This window comes from Enoplosus armatus, chromosome 21, assembly GCF_043641665.1.
Source record: "Enoplosus armatus isolate fEnoArm2 chromosome 21, fEnoArm2.hap1, whole genome shotgun sequence".
In the NCBI taxonomy this organism is placed as follows: domain Eukaryota; kingdom Metazoa; phylum Chordata; class Actinopteri; order Centrarchiformes; family Enoplosidae; genus Enoplosus; species Enoplosus armatus.
The window spans coordinates 14942248-14958896 of NC_092200.1; the positions used below are offsets into that span (position 1 = coordinate 14942248).

Here is a 16649-nt window from a genome sequence, read left to right on the forward strand (position 1 = left end):
ACTCAGTTACCTTTCTAAACTGTGTGGCATTCATCCCACGCCATGCTGCACTGCAAACAAAGGCTGACACACAAACTCACACAGTAGCCCATGCAGTATGCTCTGCTTTAATTGCATCCGTGGTGTGTATTGTATGGTGGCCAAGCTTTGACCTGCAATGATTACACCTCTCACCTTCATTCACTGGTAACATCCTTCCTCCATCACCACCTGGGCTAAGGAAGGCCAGTAAGGATTCTTTCTCATCAAAATCTCTACACCGCCTCACTGTAAAGAACTCACCAAGAAGGCTTGTCAGTGTGTATAAGGCTTTAGAAAAAGCCTAGGAATAACATTAAAAGTTTCACGTCAAAAAGCAAAATGCAGCACTGATGTGTGTATAAGGCTTTTTCTAGAGATGACTTTTTATGTTATTCCTAGGTGTGTGGTAAAGTAGACTCTACCCACCCAAGGAGAGTTTACACCAGACTGAAAATAAAAGGCAGACCAGCTTTATACATAAAATGTACACATAAACCAATCTACACTACAACTAGGCTTAATGATGTTTTGATGTTCATGATAATAATATAACAAGGTAGGACCTTCCCCTCAGTAGTAGCCCATTTGTTAGTAATTATGTCTTTTATTAGTAATCAACTTCTAATGCAACTTCAAGTTAAACACGTTAAGAGTTTACTGCAGAGATTGGGGTCATTGTCTTGATGAAATTACATAGAATACTGCTCATCGTTCCAAGGTGTATTATCCTATCTCTGCAGGATTGTATTCAATGGACTTTTAATTGGGAGTAATTCACTTCCTGTCGCGATTCCATTAATTGTGTGGACTGACCTGCTCCGATTGTCAGTTTTTCATCGAGAACATTTACCATGCTGCATAATTAGTAGCACTGCTAACGATCTCAGACTAGAGGAGACCTTTACACAGATGAGATTTCTCAGCACGGCAGGAATCAGCATGCAGCTACACAGTCTTTAGCACCCACGTAAAATACTTGCAAACAGGGGCATGAACACACACACTTAGATGTAGGGCATTGCACCCATACAAAAACTTACAACAGTCTGCAAAGAGTCTTTTTTTCCTCCGGCGTTATGAGTATTTGAGGTTGGTGTAAGCACATGTAGAGGAAGTAATTCTTTGATCTCCTCTCTTGCAACCTTCCCCCTTACACTGATGACAAACTGCCTCTGGATCAAGAACAGACACACACACACAAGGCAAAGCAGGGTACAGCAATTTAATCACAGCAATTACCGGTAGAAATGTCAGGGATCAAACACACATATGAGGTCTTGACCACGCTGCTCATTTCACATGCATGAGTGAGCTGGACCTATGTCTGCACCTTTGAGTGGAAATGAACTAGTCACTGACTACAAAAGGGAAAGCAAACAGAAGACGAGTATTGTCTTACATGTTTGTAGAGAATCTGAGAATAAGATCATCTTCAGTATTTATAAGGAAGCTTAAAGCCCTGTTGTGCTCACACCCAAGTGTGGAGATATCTGATACAAAGTCCAGCCAAATCAGGCTCTTTAATGAATGGCATACATCTATGTTTTAATGCACGTTCCTTACCATGTCTCATACCTAATTCAAAGAGCTGTTGAAATATTTGGTGTATTTGCTTTAAGTGGCTCCTTCTGTCATCACTACATTTCACTGCTTTTGATTCTGTTAGTGCTCTATTCAGTTTGTCTGCACAAGTTTGACTGTTTCTTGTAGGTCTCTGGTTCTTCTCGTAGAAGACTTTATCTTGACCTTGCTTAGCATATACTCATTGAATATTTCATTGAGCAGATAATAGGACTAGACTGCAGTTAAAACATGGACTCAAGTGATTCACTTATGCATGTTCTGGCCCACAGACATATTTAATATTTTAGTGCGTCACGACAATGTATTTCAGCAGTTAAATCAAATCTCAAATTCAATCTCAAGCAAGAACAGTTAACAGCACAAACACATTTAAAACATTATGAACACCATTGCTTATTTGTGCAACAGCACCTTGTGCTTGTAAAATGATTATTTTCTTTTCTGATAATGTAATTGTTTATTCATCTTTGTTGTCCTCAGGGGCTTCCTGGACCTCCTGGTGAGAAGGGAGAGAATGGTGATGTTGGCCCCATGGTAAGAGACACATCTGCTTCTTGTAAGAATTTTTATAATAGTTTAATAAACTTTACCAACACTGTGTTTCTTTTCTGCAGGGCCCTCCTGGTCCCCCTGGTCCCAGAGGTCCTCAGGGTCCTAGTGGAGCTGATGTACGTCTGGCTGATTTATAACAAAGTGTATACACAAAATTCCATAAGCTGCATATATTAAAAAGGATTTGCTCCATGTTAGACTGTGACATGAAGTTAACTACATCTTTAGTGGCTTACACACCGATCTTACATCGCAGTGCCTGGATGTCATCCAGCGTCCTCCCACAAGGTGATGGATGATGACTCATCTCTTTTTTTATTTCCTGCTGCAGGGTCCACAAGGCCCTCCAGGCGGAGTGGGCCCCATGGGATCCGTGGGTGAGAAGGTAAGAGTCTGAACATGGCACTCCAGGGTGTCTTGCCTGCCAAGCTCGATGCACTGGGGCTGACACACTGCTGGGCCACCCCTTCCAGCCCATTCCAGACCACCCAGCTTCCCCCTTTGTTACCACCTGCAGTCCATTAATTTCGTATGCCCAGGCTTTTTGTCTGAGTTAGTGCTTTGACACTATTAATGTCTATTTTACAACGCTTCCAACAAGATTCGTCCATTTTACTGCCATTTGGCAGACGGCTGCACTATAAATACTTAATGCTGTACCACGGCTGTTAAAATGACTCTGGAATGTGAGACATGAGAAGCTAGCAACACTTTAAGAGGGTACTTGGGATACAGTAACTTTTAACACCCTTGTATCAACTACAATTACAGACTTAGTTACGTTAAATATCTGGCTTTTGTTGATATTTATTCTTTTCAAATGCTGCATCTTAATTTGGAAGCTCTCCTTGTGTGAAAGTGAAGGTTTACCTGTGCAGACACTGACATTTGTCTAACCACAGGGTGAACAAGGTGAGGCCGGAAACCCAGGACAACCTGGAGAGCCTGGAACTGGGGTAAGTGAGCTCTGTTGTTTTTTTTTGCTAGTTTGTCAAGCTAAATATGTGTTGCAGGAATGTCATATATTTGTATGTCTTTATGTATGTATGTGCCACAGCTTGTTTATAAACACGCATCTCATATATTAGATTCTCAGTTTTCAACATGCCACCCAGCCTTACCATGAATGTCTGTCAGGCTCTACTTGAAAACACAGTAACATCTCTTCACTTTACAAAACTTTAATGTACACACCACTGAGGTTAGTTAAATGTATTTTTGCTACAGCAAGGTACAGTAACAGTATCAGCAACATATATTTGTAGGTTATCTCCAGGAAAACTGTTGCTTAATGGATAACTTTAGGCAAATATAGAACAAAATCCAGTTCAACAAGAAGGTTTTTCTTCAGAGTGACACTGTGTATTCATCACACTGAAAGTAATTGCTCCTCACATTTAGGCTGGTAGTTCATCTCAGCATGGCTCTTCTGCTTTGCACCCCATGTCCACATGGCCTGCCAAATTGAGTCTCTTCCCAGACTCTTAAAACATAATTACTAGAAGGATACGCCTGGTGCTTCTGTCCTAAAGAACAATGATTGCAGTCACCATGAAGAAAGTTGGCATCAAAACCCCACACACCCACTTTGCTGAGTACAGCTTCTAGCTGTGATTTGCCCTGTTTTGATAGCTACAGTGGGGCAGTGGTGAAGGACTTTACAAGTTTTGTAAGTCCTCTTCAATACCATGTATTTAGATTGTTCTAATTAAATTATAGTTTGTTATACTGAATGTCAGATGTAAGATTTTGAAAGATTGCATGTTAATTTACCATATCCATATGCCTGCCTGTGTTATTGCCAGACAGAGATTTATGACACTTTGATTAGCTTTTTTTTTTTACTTTTTCCAAACACCCATCATTGATGGCTCTATTAGCTCTGCTGCCTCATTTATCATTATTGAGGTAAAACAGCAGATTGAAAAGATGGCCTATCTCCAGTGGGAGTGGCAGAGGAGCGTGATTACAAGCATTCATAATGTCCCCTGATAGTTCCTCATCAAACTGCTGGTGCCATTGACATTTCCAAAGTCAGTGTGCAGCTCAAGTCCTCATCTTAAGCATAGCCCCACCCAATGCCTTTCAGTTTGTTTTTTGTCTTTTTACATCAAAGTGTTACATTTAATTCTGCATTGGAACAATAATAACTTTACAATAAAACTTACTCTAATTACTACAGTATAGTATATAGACATCATTATACATTAGTTACTACTAACAAAAAGAAATGGTATTGAGAAAACAATTAATTGAGTTAAATTGAGTTACTCACCTTATTTTGTAAGGCAACATGTACAATATTCAACACAATTGTTGCAATTAGATTTTGTATACTTAATTAAGTATACTTAAAGCACATTTCCATCCTCATCCATCATCCATTTGAAAACGGGCACACAATAATGATACACATTAAACAGACAGACATGAAAGAGCATTTAACCACAAACACGATAAATATACAATAAATGATAAAAATACAATTAAGATGTGGATGTACTGTAAGAAGAGCTTAAGTGTGTGTAGAATAAACATCAATTAAAATGCATATGCAACAGTGATTGAAATGTTGCTTTTAGCCAAATGTTTAGTAGTAGATGAAACTACAGCTCTTTTTTTGTTATCTGGTAAAGACTTCCCCCGAATGGAACAGAAAAAGCTGACTGCCCAAATACAGCAAACGGGGACATACAGAACAATCTCTTATTCAGATCATCAGCAGATTTGCCTCCAAATCACAATTCATAGAATGTGCTGAATTCCTTCACGCCACAAAGCAAAAGTGCTTTATCTTACAAAACAGGAAGAGTGTACCATTATATCAGCATAAATAGAGCTACAGAAGCTGGAGGATTCCAGTTTCTTGCAATGACAGATGGTGAAGGGGAGTAAAGGCAGATATGAAAATCATGTCCTACATATTTATTCTCATTAGGGACTATGGTGTTTCTAGGAAAAATGATCTTAATATTACCAACGCTTGAAAGCTACACATTGCACATTTGAGATTACTGTAAATTGTCCCCTTTTATCAGGACTGTAAAGGCACAGTAACATCATATCTAAAAGCTCATAGTGCTGAAAAACACATGTAGACTTTTCAGTCTGATTTCATATCAGCAGTGTTGAAGAGTTGTTGTCCTCTGTTACGCACACTGAGATCAGCTTTGGATCCAATTCCTCTCAGCAGCCTCTGACAGCTACAGTTTGTAGCCCCCATTCAGTTTGGTGTAGACTTAAAAAAATGCCTTCCCTGTGATATTGATGTAATGAATGCCCTCCCCCACCCCCTACCACTATAGGGACCTAAAGGTGAGAGAGGAGAGAAAGGAGAGGCTGGCCCCCCTGGAGCTGCTGGACCTGCTGGAGCCAAAGGACCCCCTGGAGATGACGGTCCAAAGGGCAACCCTGTAAGTTCGCCAACTACTCTCAAAATCTGCAAAGACTGTTTTCCGGCACTAACTAACAGACTCAAATGTACTGCTTTAAAGGAAGTGTCCCCTGCCAGCCTTGAGGCAGGCAATTTTATCCTAGAACATATTCAAGAGCTAAAAAGCCTTTTTATTGAGGGAGATTATATTTTATGCCTGCATGGTAATGGGATGCAGTGAGGCCTTTTCTCATGGATTTGCAACATCATCATTAAGTCTATCAAATTGCCTTTAATGGCTGTAACCAGGTACACCAGGACTAAATCACTGTCTAAATTACTAACCATGTCCTTAATACCAGTGTCCAGGGATTTTATGTCTCAGCAGCAGCGCTTCAGGTTTCTTTTGCTTCTCTCCCTTAAAGGGTCCTGTCGGATTCCCTGGAGACCCTGGTCCTCCTGGAGAGCCAGGTGTTGCTGTAAGTATAACATCTTTAAGCAGTATTTACCCCATATAGGCCCATATACAATAGATCAAATATGTCTTTGTATTGTCAATTATGTTAAATCCATAATTTCAACAGTATGATAGTTATAGTATAGGGTAGATATTTTTAACGGCAGACATTATCTAACCAGCACATCTCTCTTTTACAGGGCACTGATGGAGAATCAGGAGAGAAGGGCGAGGATGGTGAGGCCGGTCAGCCGGTAAGTTCTTGACATTTCACAGTATTTGGACTGAACAAAATAACTGCAGCACTATATATCATGTACTGTGTACAGTTCACTTACGGGGGACTTTACAAGCATATAATATAATCTAATTATCTTAACAATCAGCTACTTTGTCACTGTGTATGAATGAGTATGAATATCTCCTGTTTACGTTTGTATTATAGAAGTCCACCACACGTTTGCCTCCAGTAAAAGCTGTAATTATATCTAGTCAGTAAATAATTTACACTGCAGCATTTTAATTCATGATATTTACTCCATACTCTTGGGTGTAGGGTAAATGGACTTATCTGCTTTGCAGATTCATTAAGTATGATTAAAAATAAAAGCCAAACACTAATGTGCTGGCCCTGTGTAAAGCGCAACAAATCACAACTCTTATTAATATTTATGAATGTAAATGAGCCTTTATCATTGCCAAAGAAAAACAAAGTATTTTTTTACTCCATGAATGTTACATATTTGATTTTTTGTTTATGAACTCTGATTACATGCTGAAATGCTACAGTGGAAAATTGTGTTTAGAAGGTGTATTAAAATATGATAAACTTTGTATAATGGCTCAGTGTTCTTTGAGAGGGAAACATGTAACTGCGTACTTAACATATAAAACAGCTGAATAACTCTCACTTTTCAGAACTGCAAAATATTTACCAATGCAAATGATAGAAAATTGGTTTGATTGCTTGCAATTAACTCGGAGATAATTGGATGAGAGTGTCTCAGGGAGCACAGTATGTATCATTTCAGCCAGTGCAGCGCCTCATCCAACTTTGGGTTTTGGCTCAAGTCTCCTAGACTATCCTGGTGTTGAATATCCCCTAAATGTCAGTATGCTCTATGTTATTGTCCTTTTGGCAGTCATAACAAGAGATTTAGTGAAGCATGCTGTGCTCTCATCAAAATTCATATCAGCACTGACTCATTTGTTAATGCAGCTTGTTTTATTGTCTTTTAATAGTATTCTGCATCCCCTGTTTCCTTGCTTCATTTCAGGGACCTCCAGGTCCATCAGGAGAAGCTGGCCCACCTGGACCACCTGGCAAGAGAGTAAGTCTGTGGCCATTAAAAATTACTACAGTGTTTTTATTTGTGTGTGCATCACTGACGAGCTTCTGGTAATAACCCAAGATAGATAGGCCAGTCTGATGGTTCCCTTTGTTGGCATTTCATCATTGCAAGAGTGAGTTGTTTCGATATGAAATGTCTTGCTGACCAAAGCTTTTGTCAGTTTTAAAACCATGACTCAACAAGCCCATGTGAAATGCCTTAGCTCTATTTTAGAATAGATGAGGTGAGAGTGTATCTGTTGGCATTGTCAACAGACTGGTGCCCTACCTCGCTTCACAACAACTCCTCCTCAACAACTCAATCTTTTCAATTCATCCAATTCATTTTCATTAAAAGCAGAGTGGGGAAAACAAAGTGGGAGATTTAAGGGGTTAAGGCGTTGCGCTGTCTGCAAAGAAATCCCCCTCAAACCCTATTGAGAAATGAATGGCAGGATGTGAAAATCATGAATCTTTTTTTTTCTTACGAAGAAATTGAAAAGGCTTACCAAATAATAGCTGGAAAAAAATTAGCTAATTTACGTCGTCATGGCAGTGGGAAAAAAGTGAGAGAGAAATAGCAAGTCTGACACATTATTGATCCATGGCTGCTTGACTGACAGCCAGAGCAAAACAAAGGCATAACATGGACGTGGTAAAGTTGTTAAGAAGTTATGAGAGGAGATGAAATTGCATAAAGCCTTTAATCATTTAATGTGTTGATTGTGATGTGATGATGTCAGTTTTCACTCTATCCAGTCCAAGATCCCCTTCATGCACCCTATAGTATGAGGAGATATTTGAGTGTGAAATATCAAAGCCAGTAAGCTGCTTTTTGAATGCACACATTCTAGATGGAACATTAACATATTTCCAATATGATGTGAAGCTCAAAGTCCACATGAAAATGAGCAGCTATTCTCCTGAATTTGAAAGAAAAGTCACAATCTCGAGTGACTGACTGCATTTCAAAGAGACTCTAAGGCTCCGTCCAATGGGAAAAAAAACATGTCATGCATTTTTAAACCAGGATTGATTGCTTTTCTAATGTGCCCAATGAAATTTACATTCTGAGTATTTAGCATGGTATCAGCATATGCTGCTCCAAAATGGCCTAGGGATTATGGTAAGGAAAAGGGCTATTTTATCACACTATTTTCTAATCACTTAGAAAAAAAGGGACCTGAGATGATCCCTGCTACTCCCTGACAGGCTGCTCCTCTGAATACATAATTCCACAGCAAGAGATGTTTAGGATCTGTTGGTGCTTTTTGTACCTTCTCAGCATGCTTGTAGAAATTTGCAACAATCCTTAAATCTCTCTCTAGCATGGCCTCTGGTTCTGAATGAGTCAATTTAGCATATCAGCAAATTTAGTTTAATCTGTTTTGCTAATGTCTTAATACTGGAAATGTATTCAACTTTGCTTCTTGGAAAAAAAGAAACATGGAAAAGTTATTAACCTCATCTGGCTTTAATTATTTTTCATTTCATTTGATCTCATTTGGGTTCAGGATACTACTTTTTTTTTTTTTTTAATTTTATTTTACCATTTTCTTCTTTCTCAGTAACTGGTAGCATTTTTATTCCATTAAGAACAGTAACTGAGTGTCATACACCTGATGCTGCAGAGCCAACTAAAAGGTTCTCTCCGGCAACCTTGCCTCGAAGAACACACCTATACCACACCTACATTGAGTCTAGCCGCTGTATATTGTGCTACAATTGAAATGGCTCTTTGTGCTGATCAAGAGCCTGCCTCTTCACCACCAGTAAGAGGTACGCATCAGGAGAAGATGAAAGCTCCAAGACAGGAGGCAAGCTCACATTATAGGCTCTCAGTCAATAGCACTCAGGCTTCAGTCGGCCAGATGAGAGTGGAATTTGGATGGAGAGTGTTTTTGAAGAGGGACAACTGGAGGTGGAGTTGAAAGAAATTGTTTAGGGCCTGAGATATCCTGACCAGAAAGAAAATACGACCTGCCAACCCTTGGCATGACTGACGAAGATTGTGTGTGTGTGTTCTGTATGTATTCGTACATGGGTGCATGATTGCATGTTTTCCTGAGCAGACAAAGGCATGTCCAAGTCACTCAAATAGATCTTGACGTGACTGAAGTAGTGCACATTCAAGGGCATTGGATTATCATCCCTGTTCGAAGACAGCACCCACCAAGTATTAATCAGCCAAGACATTGTTCAATATGAAATCTAATAAAAGTGAACTGAAATGCCAAGAGATGACCTGACAAAGCCTCTGGTGGTGATGATCATTCATTGTTTAAGACATTTAAGGCATTTATACAGCATACATGATGCAACACTGTGCATCATTTTAAAAACCAACCTACCAACAGCCACATAACTGACTTATTTTTGCTTACTGCTGTTCTGGTGAGCCTCTGAAATGAAGATGATGATGATTTTCTTTTATTGTCATGGGTTTTACAAGACAATGATAATAATAATAATGTGAAATGAACATTCACCAGTTTGTACAGTCTTGTTGTACAGTGTGTGTTGATGCTGTGTTGAAATGCTAAAGCAGTGTCCTGTCATCCTCCTCAGGGACCTCCTGGGGCTGCTGGTACAGAGGGCAGGCAAGGAGAGAAGGGCGCTAAGGTAACAAAATCAATTCATCCTTTGCACAGTAGAGCCGTCTCAGGCTGTCCTCCCCCCTCACAGTACCCACATTGTTCCCCCTCTTAAATTAAAAGCATAAAGAAACGCAGAAGTAATTTAATTTCCACCATAGATTAGATGTAAATTTATGGACGCAGCCCATTTGAGTAAAACTAAGATTCACTTGTTTCTTTCTGCTGGGGCTTAATTTCAAGGCCGACAAAAGGAGTAAACGCTTTTTATGTCTGGCCCTCAGGTATTCAGAGTTGTCATGCTTTTCTCCTTTTAGTGTGAATCAGGGCCCAATGAAGTTCTCTGAGATGGCACTTGTTTTACACCAATCACCTGGTTTCATCAGTATTAAATCTATACATATACTTAACTGTTGCTTTGTGCATAGGCAGAATCAATTACCATCAGCTGGTGCACGCTGAATATAAACCAAATTTACTACAAAAAGATACCTCTCTTCTCAGCTTAGCCAGTAAGTCCTGTATACTATACTGCTATGTTTTGTGCCGTTAGTATTATGAACTGTCTATATACTAATGCATTTTTTAAATATTTGCATTGAAAGAGGATCACCTTTGATGAAACATATTACATGTTTCATGATGTTCCTAAAAATGGAAATCAGCCTGAATCCTGAAATTCCAAAAGAGAGAATTGCAGCTGTAATAGACGATGGTTGTAATAAATTCAGTGAAGTAGTTCTGACCACTTTGCTATAAGCCTGTATATAAACCTGTATCTGTAAATACCTGGCAGCTCAAACTTGATGTATTTCCATGAGCTCTGTCGAGTCTCTGTGCATATTGATGTATTTCAGATTACAGCTGACCAGCACACTTTGATCCAGAGGCCATACTCATTTTCTCATAAACTTAAAAAGAATCATCTATTGCCGTGCCTGTTCTGACAGGCCTTTTTTGGAGGGACAGGAACACTTTGGCTCATTTGATAACTCAGACTCTTGTCTACTTGTCTCCATTCATCTCAGCATGATTTAAAGCTAAAAGGAGCATGCGGCTGAATTCTGATGAAAATACTCTGAGATACTGAGAGCCACCAAATCAAAATGTTGCTGCAGATTTTAGACGTTTTTGCACATGTAGAATTCTTTACTCTATACCATTACCAAACACTACAAATTATTGTATTTTTTCGATAAAGAAGCAGATATACCAATGTCATTGGCATTTACCTGGCAAGTGTCCTCCCCAGCTACAGTTACCTGAAAACTGTGTGCACAACACAGATCTAAAGTTGTTGTTTATTTGACACAAATGATATTTTGTTCTTAATTTCAAGGTAGCTATGTTTCATACTGTGTTCTCAATCATTGCATATGTCTTTTCCTGCTAAGACTGAATACTGAATGAATTTGATCAAATCTAAATGGTTCTCAAAATAGATCAGCAGCTTTAATCCGGTGAACCCTACTTTTAGCCAGGTACAGTAATCTTAAATTCCTAAATTGTGTTGTTTTTTAGGGTGAGGCAGGTTCAGAGGGTCCAGCGGGTAAAACAGGACCAGTTGGACCCCAGGGACCTTCAGGAAAGGCCGGCCCGGAGGGTCTGCGTGGAATCCCTGGCCCTGTTGTAAGTCTGAGCTAAAACATTGATCTCTCCCTGTGATACACCGCATACACATTCAGCTCCACTCTCAAGCAGGCATGCATGCTCAAACACAGACACACACCCACAGTGTACACACATAAAAAAGTACTGCTAAGGCATGATGATAGACTTCATGGAATAATCAATACACCCATTTGGCTTATACTTTATTTCGCTTGTTTATTCCAGCTCATTTTCCCCCCCGTTTGTGCTATTAATCATTGTGCTCAGCACATAAAATCAATGGCAGGCCAGAGAAAATACAGCAGCCTATAATGCTCACTACAACTGCATGGCTTTCACAGGGTGAACAAGGACTGCCCGGTGCCCCAGGACAAGATGGTCCACCTGGTCCCATGGTTAGTATGCATTATATCTCTCTTTCTCTCCCTCTCTCACTATTTATCTGTCTAGCTAGAGTTGGAGTTGTGACAGTTTTGACAGAGCTAGGCAAGAAGTTTCCCCTTGCTTCCAGTCTTTAAGTTAAGTCAGGTTAAACTTACTCCAAACCCACAGTCTCACTGTACTGAACATACACAGATGAAGTTCTTATTAAATGTCTCACCTGTCTCTGGATTTGCATATTTCCCAAAAAGGTGGACTATAAGTTAAATATGTAATACATGGCTGGTTTCATCTGTTCTATGTCTTTTTTCTCTGCTTTTCTCTCTATATACTTATTGTCCTGCCTCTTCTTCTGGCTTTTCTTTCTTTCATGTTTTTTTATTCTGTATTGCCTCATGTTCTGCTTCCAGGCTTCTGCCTTGCTAGTTTTCATTTTCCCATTATGTTTTTCTCTTTTCTCTGCAAAATTGATTTGTAACTTCTGCTATTGTTGTTTAGGGTCCTCCTGGTCTTCCTGGCCTGAAAGGTGACCCTGGGTCTAAAGGTGAAAAGGTGAGTGTCACCCTTATTCTTGTGTCTGACTGCAAGCTGGTTTCATTTCCCAGGTTTCAAATAGGCTGGAAGACAAACCTGAAAACAGTGAAAGGAACCTTACGACAAGGATTTAGGTTCAGGCTTCAGTCACCACGCAGAGCCTCCAGACTTTGTAACTGATCAAAAGCAACACATCTTGTAGGATTACAAAGCAGTGGTAACACCAATGTAGGCTTATGTTAACATTTAGGAAACAAAATTAGTTTTGCCATTGCTGCTGTGAGAGAAAAACCGATACAGGATTGAATATGCAGCTGAATGTGATGTATCACTTTAATCTGTCTAATCTTGCTTTTTTCTTTGCTGCTACTGTCAAATTTGCTGGTGAAATATAACTGCAAAGGATATTCAGACAGCACACATTACTTTATCTAAATTGCCTCCCACACACTGACGTGATGGCTTGAGAGAGAACAGTTTAAAAGCACACAATAGAGACACCGTGTTGCATGTTGTGCGGTTTTAATGCTGTCACTGGGCAGCAACAAATCACTGGGCCTGGTTAGAGCTTACCTATTTCTAAGTCATCAAATGGCTTTGGCCAATTCATAACACAAAAAAAACACACGTTGTTTTATGGGGGTTTTTTTGTCTGTTGCAGGATAATGCCTGAGAATTTGCATTGTAATAAAACTTCACTCTTCAGAGCCTCCCATTTGCATTTCAAAGCTGTTAATGTTTTGCCCTTGTCAGACATGTATATAATAGCTTTAAAGTTTGAGTACACAAACCGACATTGCTGTGGTCTTTGATTGTTCTTTGCATGTGCGCATTTGTTTTCGTCCTGCAGGGTCACCCAGGTTTGATTGGCCTGATTGGACCCCCTGGTGAGCAAGGAGAGAAGGGAGACCGAGGTTTGCCCGGGCCCCAAGGTTCTCCTGGTGGCAAGGGCGATGGTGTAAGTAATTGATGACTCCATTCCCACGTTGGTCCTCATGGCCATTTGCCCTCCACCTCTTGCCATTTTGTAGCCCCTTTGCCATTCCACTGTGGCCACGGGTCTTGCCATAGTCACTTGCTGTTGACTAAAACTCATTGAAAAAGGCATTGCAGTCTTTCCATTGTGGTCAGTTCCTATGTATCTGATGACTACTGTGATGAACCACAGCATTAAAATTTTAATATTTTTTTCTCAAACACTGAGGCCCTCCACTTACACAGGAAGCAGTACTGAAAGAAGGTCGAAGCTCGGTCTTGATAAAGGACTGATGACAGCCTTCATCCATTTTTAAATAAACATTGCAGAATGACTGAATGTGCTATTCTGTCCTGCTGTGGCCCTCTGCCTGCCCTGGCTTAGTGATTTAAGGTGATGGCTTGGATTAAGTATCTGGAGATTAAGTCTAATGAAATCGTAATGCCCCGTTTTGTCAGAGCGCAAGGGCTTCAAAAAGTTTTCACTCAGTTTACTATTTCTATTTTAGGGCCTGAAAATAGGTCTCATATTGTTTTCATTTCCTTTAGTTCCTGACAAAATTGAGCTATGATTAGGAATTGTACCCCACAAGTGCAGTGTTTGGTCTTCTCTTGATGGCTAAAATATAGACTCCTTCTCCATCTCAGTTAATAAAAAACCTCCATAATTCCATGTGAAAGCTTCCTACCATTGTGCGTCTGTTCAAATCATTAATTAAGTATATCTTCCATGTCCCTGGTCCTGTGCCATTATACTCTAGCTTTTTCATTTCACTCATTAAAAATACTTCTGTCTTCAATGTTTCTTTCACACATATCTGACTTCTGCTTTCATCTCATCTTATCACAGGGTATCAGTGGAGCTGCCGGTCCTCTCGGTCCCCCAGGTCCCCCTGGTCTGCCTGTAAGCCTTTTACTGATTCTGTCATTCATTTAGAGTCTACACTGAAGATAGAATGACTTTGCCAAATTGCTGTGCTTATGTCCTGTCTCATGCAGGGTCCTCAAGGTCCCAAGGGATCCAAGGGTTCATCTGTGAGTACTATCAGTGTTTTTAAAGGCATATGGCCACTGTGTGTATGTTAGATTTATCTTGGATAACATGTTTCTATTCATGTTTCTCCCAGGGTCCTGCTGGTGCAAAAGGAGACACTGGTGTGGTTGGTCCTCCTGGTCCTCCTGTGAGTATTTAAGACCACTACTACTGCCTGTTTTGCCATGTTAAAATTGTACTGTAGCATTGTACAAAATCTAAGCTCTGCCTTCTTGTGTGAAATCTTAATTAGTAGTTTTTCCCATCACTCCCTACAGGGCCCACCAGGTGAAGTTATCCAGCCCCTGCCCATCCAGTCACCCAAGAAGACCAAGCGCTCCAGTGACATGCAGTCAGACGCAGCCACTACCATCATGGACTATGGCGAGGGCATGGAGGATATCTTCGGCTCACTCAACAACCTCAAACAGGACATCGAACGCATGAAATACCCCATGGGCACACAAAACAACCCCGCCAGAACATGTAAAGATCTGCAGCTCTGCCACCCAGAGTTCCCTGATGGTAAGCTGAATCAAAGCAGGAGTGTTTAATGTAAAGATGAAGAAATGCTGAAAGAGATTTTATATAAAAGCACACCTCCCTTATCAGTGTAAATTACAAAGTCAGGCTGCTCTGTAATTGAGAAACTAGAGATTCTCCCCATTTTCTCAAAATGTGTTGTTGGTCAAGACACCCGTTCTGACTGATACTGATACACAAGTGAAAAAACAAACTTTTTTTGATGATAGCGGTGATTAAGAACTCTGCCCGGAGAAAATTGGGCTCGTCAGTGTTAGAACGTTTTTACCTTTTTTCCTTTGGTATATTGTGGTCTGTTTATTTTAGTAAATAGGTAAGTAATTTTACATGATTTCTGGCTCCCAGTCTCCACACTACCATTAAGGGCTATCAGCATGCAAAGTGGAGCATTAAGTGTGGTATAAAAGTTGTCATTTACAGCAGTATGGATTGATTTATTATTAGTTATTTTACTTCTGTTGAGGAAAAACATTTTGTCAAAATTGTTGCACATAAATTATACCTTGCTTCAGGCATAATAATAAAATTTCATCTCGCAGTGTATAAGCCATGAAAATGAGCAGTGAGTTACTTTAAAGCAGAATTTCACAAAGGATCAAGGAATCTGGCACACTTCATTTTGGAAAGGAGCTTTAAGCCATTTTCTGTGGACATTAGTAGAACAGGATGTTTGAGTGTGCTTGGTTCTCCTTAGGCGAATACTGGATTGATCCAAACCAAGGCTGCTCGGGGGATTCCTTCAAAGTCTACTGTAACTTCACTGCCGGGGGTGAAACCTGCATCTATCCAGATAAGAAGTCTAATGGAGTAAGTGACTTTGGATTTGTACCCACGAGATTCATAACTGCCTGTTTCTAATAACCATTTCTCATCAGATATGAAGCCATGACGTTAAACCAACTCATCAACAAACAGCACAGCACTAGGCTGAAGTTGTCAAAGGAAGCCATTTGATTTGCTTCAGGCCTAAGCTTGTACAGATTTGATATTCACTTTTGTGCAAACAAACACAAAAACCACCAAAAGGCAAATACTATAGAATGATTTAACTCTATGAAGTTTGTGAAAACTATATTTCAAAGATATTAAAATAACAAACAGGTTTATCTTCTGCTCCCAGATGATAAACTGATGCTACCCTTGAGGCTGTGCTCTGTACTACTCTGTACTTCATCTTTGCTGCATGATTCATAACAAAATATAATGCCCATGATATTGTATTGATATGCTCTGTCTGGTTTGGTTTTCACAGGTCAGACTATCTTCATGGCCTAAAGAAGTCCCTGGATCATGGTTCAGTGAATTTAAGCGTGGTAAAATAGTAAGTCTTTAGTGCTACACTAAATGGATTACGCCATCTCACCGATTTTTCCTGTGATCTCCTATCATGTACCTGTGCAGGGACTCAAAATGGCATGCATCTGCTAATAGACTCAAATAGCAGCACCACCCGTGAAATTGTGGGGCAGTGACCCAAAGTTGCCCCCCATAAAGAAGTCCCAAACTACCTAATGGTTATAGTGCGTTCATATTTTAGGCAAAGCCAGAGCAGCGAGAACTCAAAGTGCAAGAGATATGCTCTTATGAAGAAGATTGGCTTTTAGTTAAAATAATCTACATCCTTTTGAACTAGTGCCTCATTTTCTGCTATTGTCAGAACA

At 40.0% G+C, this 16649-nt stretch overlaps 1 protein-coding gene across 1 annotated transcript in view; it reads left to right on the forward strand.

Moving 5' to 3' along the window:
- Positions 1 to 16649, forward strand: part of col11a1a (collagen, type XI, alpha 1a) — a 79213-nt gene that overhangs the window by 60156 nt on the left and 2408 nt on the right. The window contains exons 47-65 of the mRNA XM_070927996.1: positions 2086 to 2139; positions 2220 to 2273; positions 2489 to 2542; positions 3060 to 3113; positions 5463 to 5570; positions 5956 to 6009; positions 6188 to 6241; positions 7265 to 7318; positions 9886 to 9939; positions 11433 to 11540; positions 11864 to 11917; positions 12402 to 12455; positions 13288 to 13395; positions 14263 to 14316; positions 14412 to 14447; positions 14540 to 14593; positions 14724 to 14970; positions 15683 to 15795; positions 16241 to 16309. Coding sequence (XP_070784097.1) covers positions 2086 to 2139; positions 2220 to 2273; positions 2489 to 2542; positions 3060 to 3113; positions 5463 to 5570; positions 5956 to 6009; positions 6188 to 6241; positions 7265 to 7318; positions 9886 to 9939; positions 11433 to 11540; positions 11864 to 11917; positions 12402 to 12455; positions 13288 to 13395; positions 14263 to 14316; positions 14412 to 14447; positions 14540 to 14593; positions 14724 to 14970; positions 15683 to 15795; positions 16241 to 16309 — 1437 coding nt within the window. The remainder of the gene's footprint in view (positions 1 to 2085; positions 2140 to 2219; positions 2274 to 2488; positions 2543 to 3059; positions 3114 to 5462; positions 5571 to 5955; positions 6010 to 6187; positions 6242 to 7264; positions 7319 to 9885; positions 9940 to 11432; positions 11541 to 11863; positions 11918 to 12401; positions 12456 to 13287; positions 13396 to 14262; positions 14317 to 14411; positions 14448 to 14539; positions 14594 to 14723; positions 14971 to 15682; positions 15796 to 16240; positions 16310 to 16649) is intronic.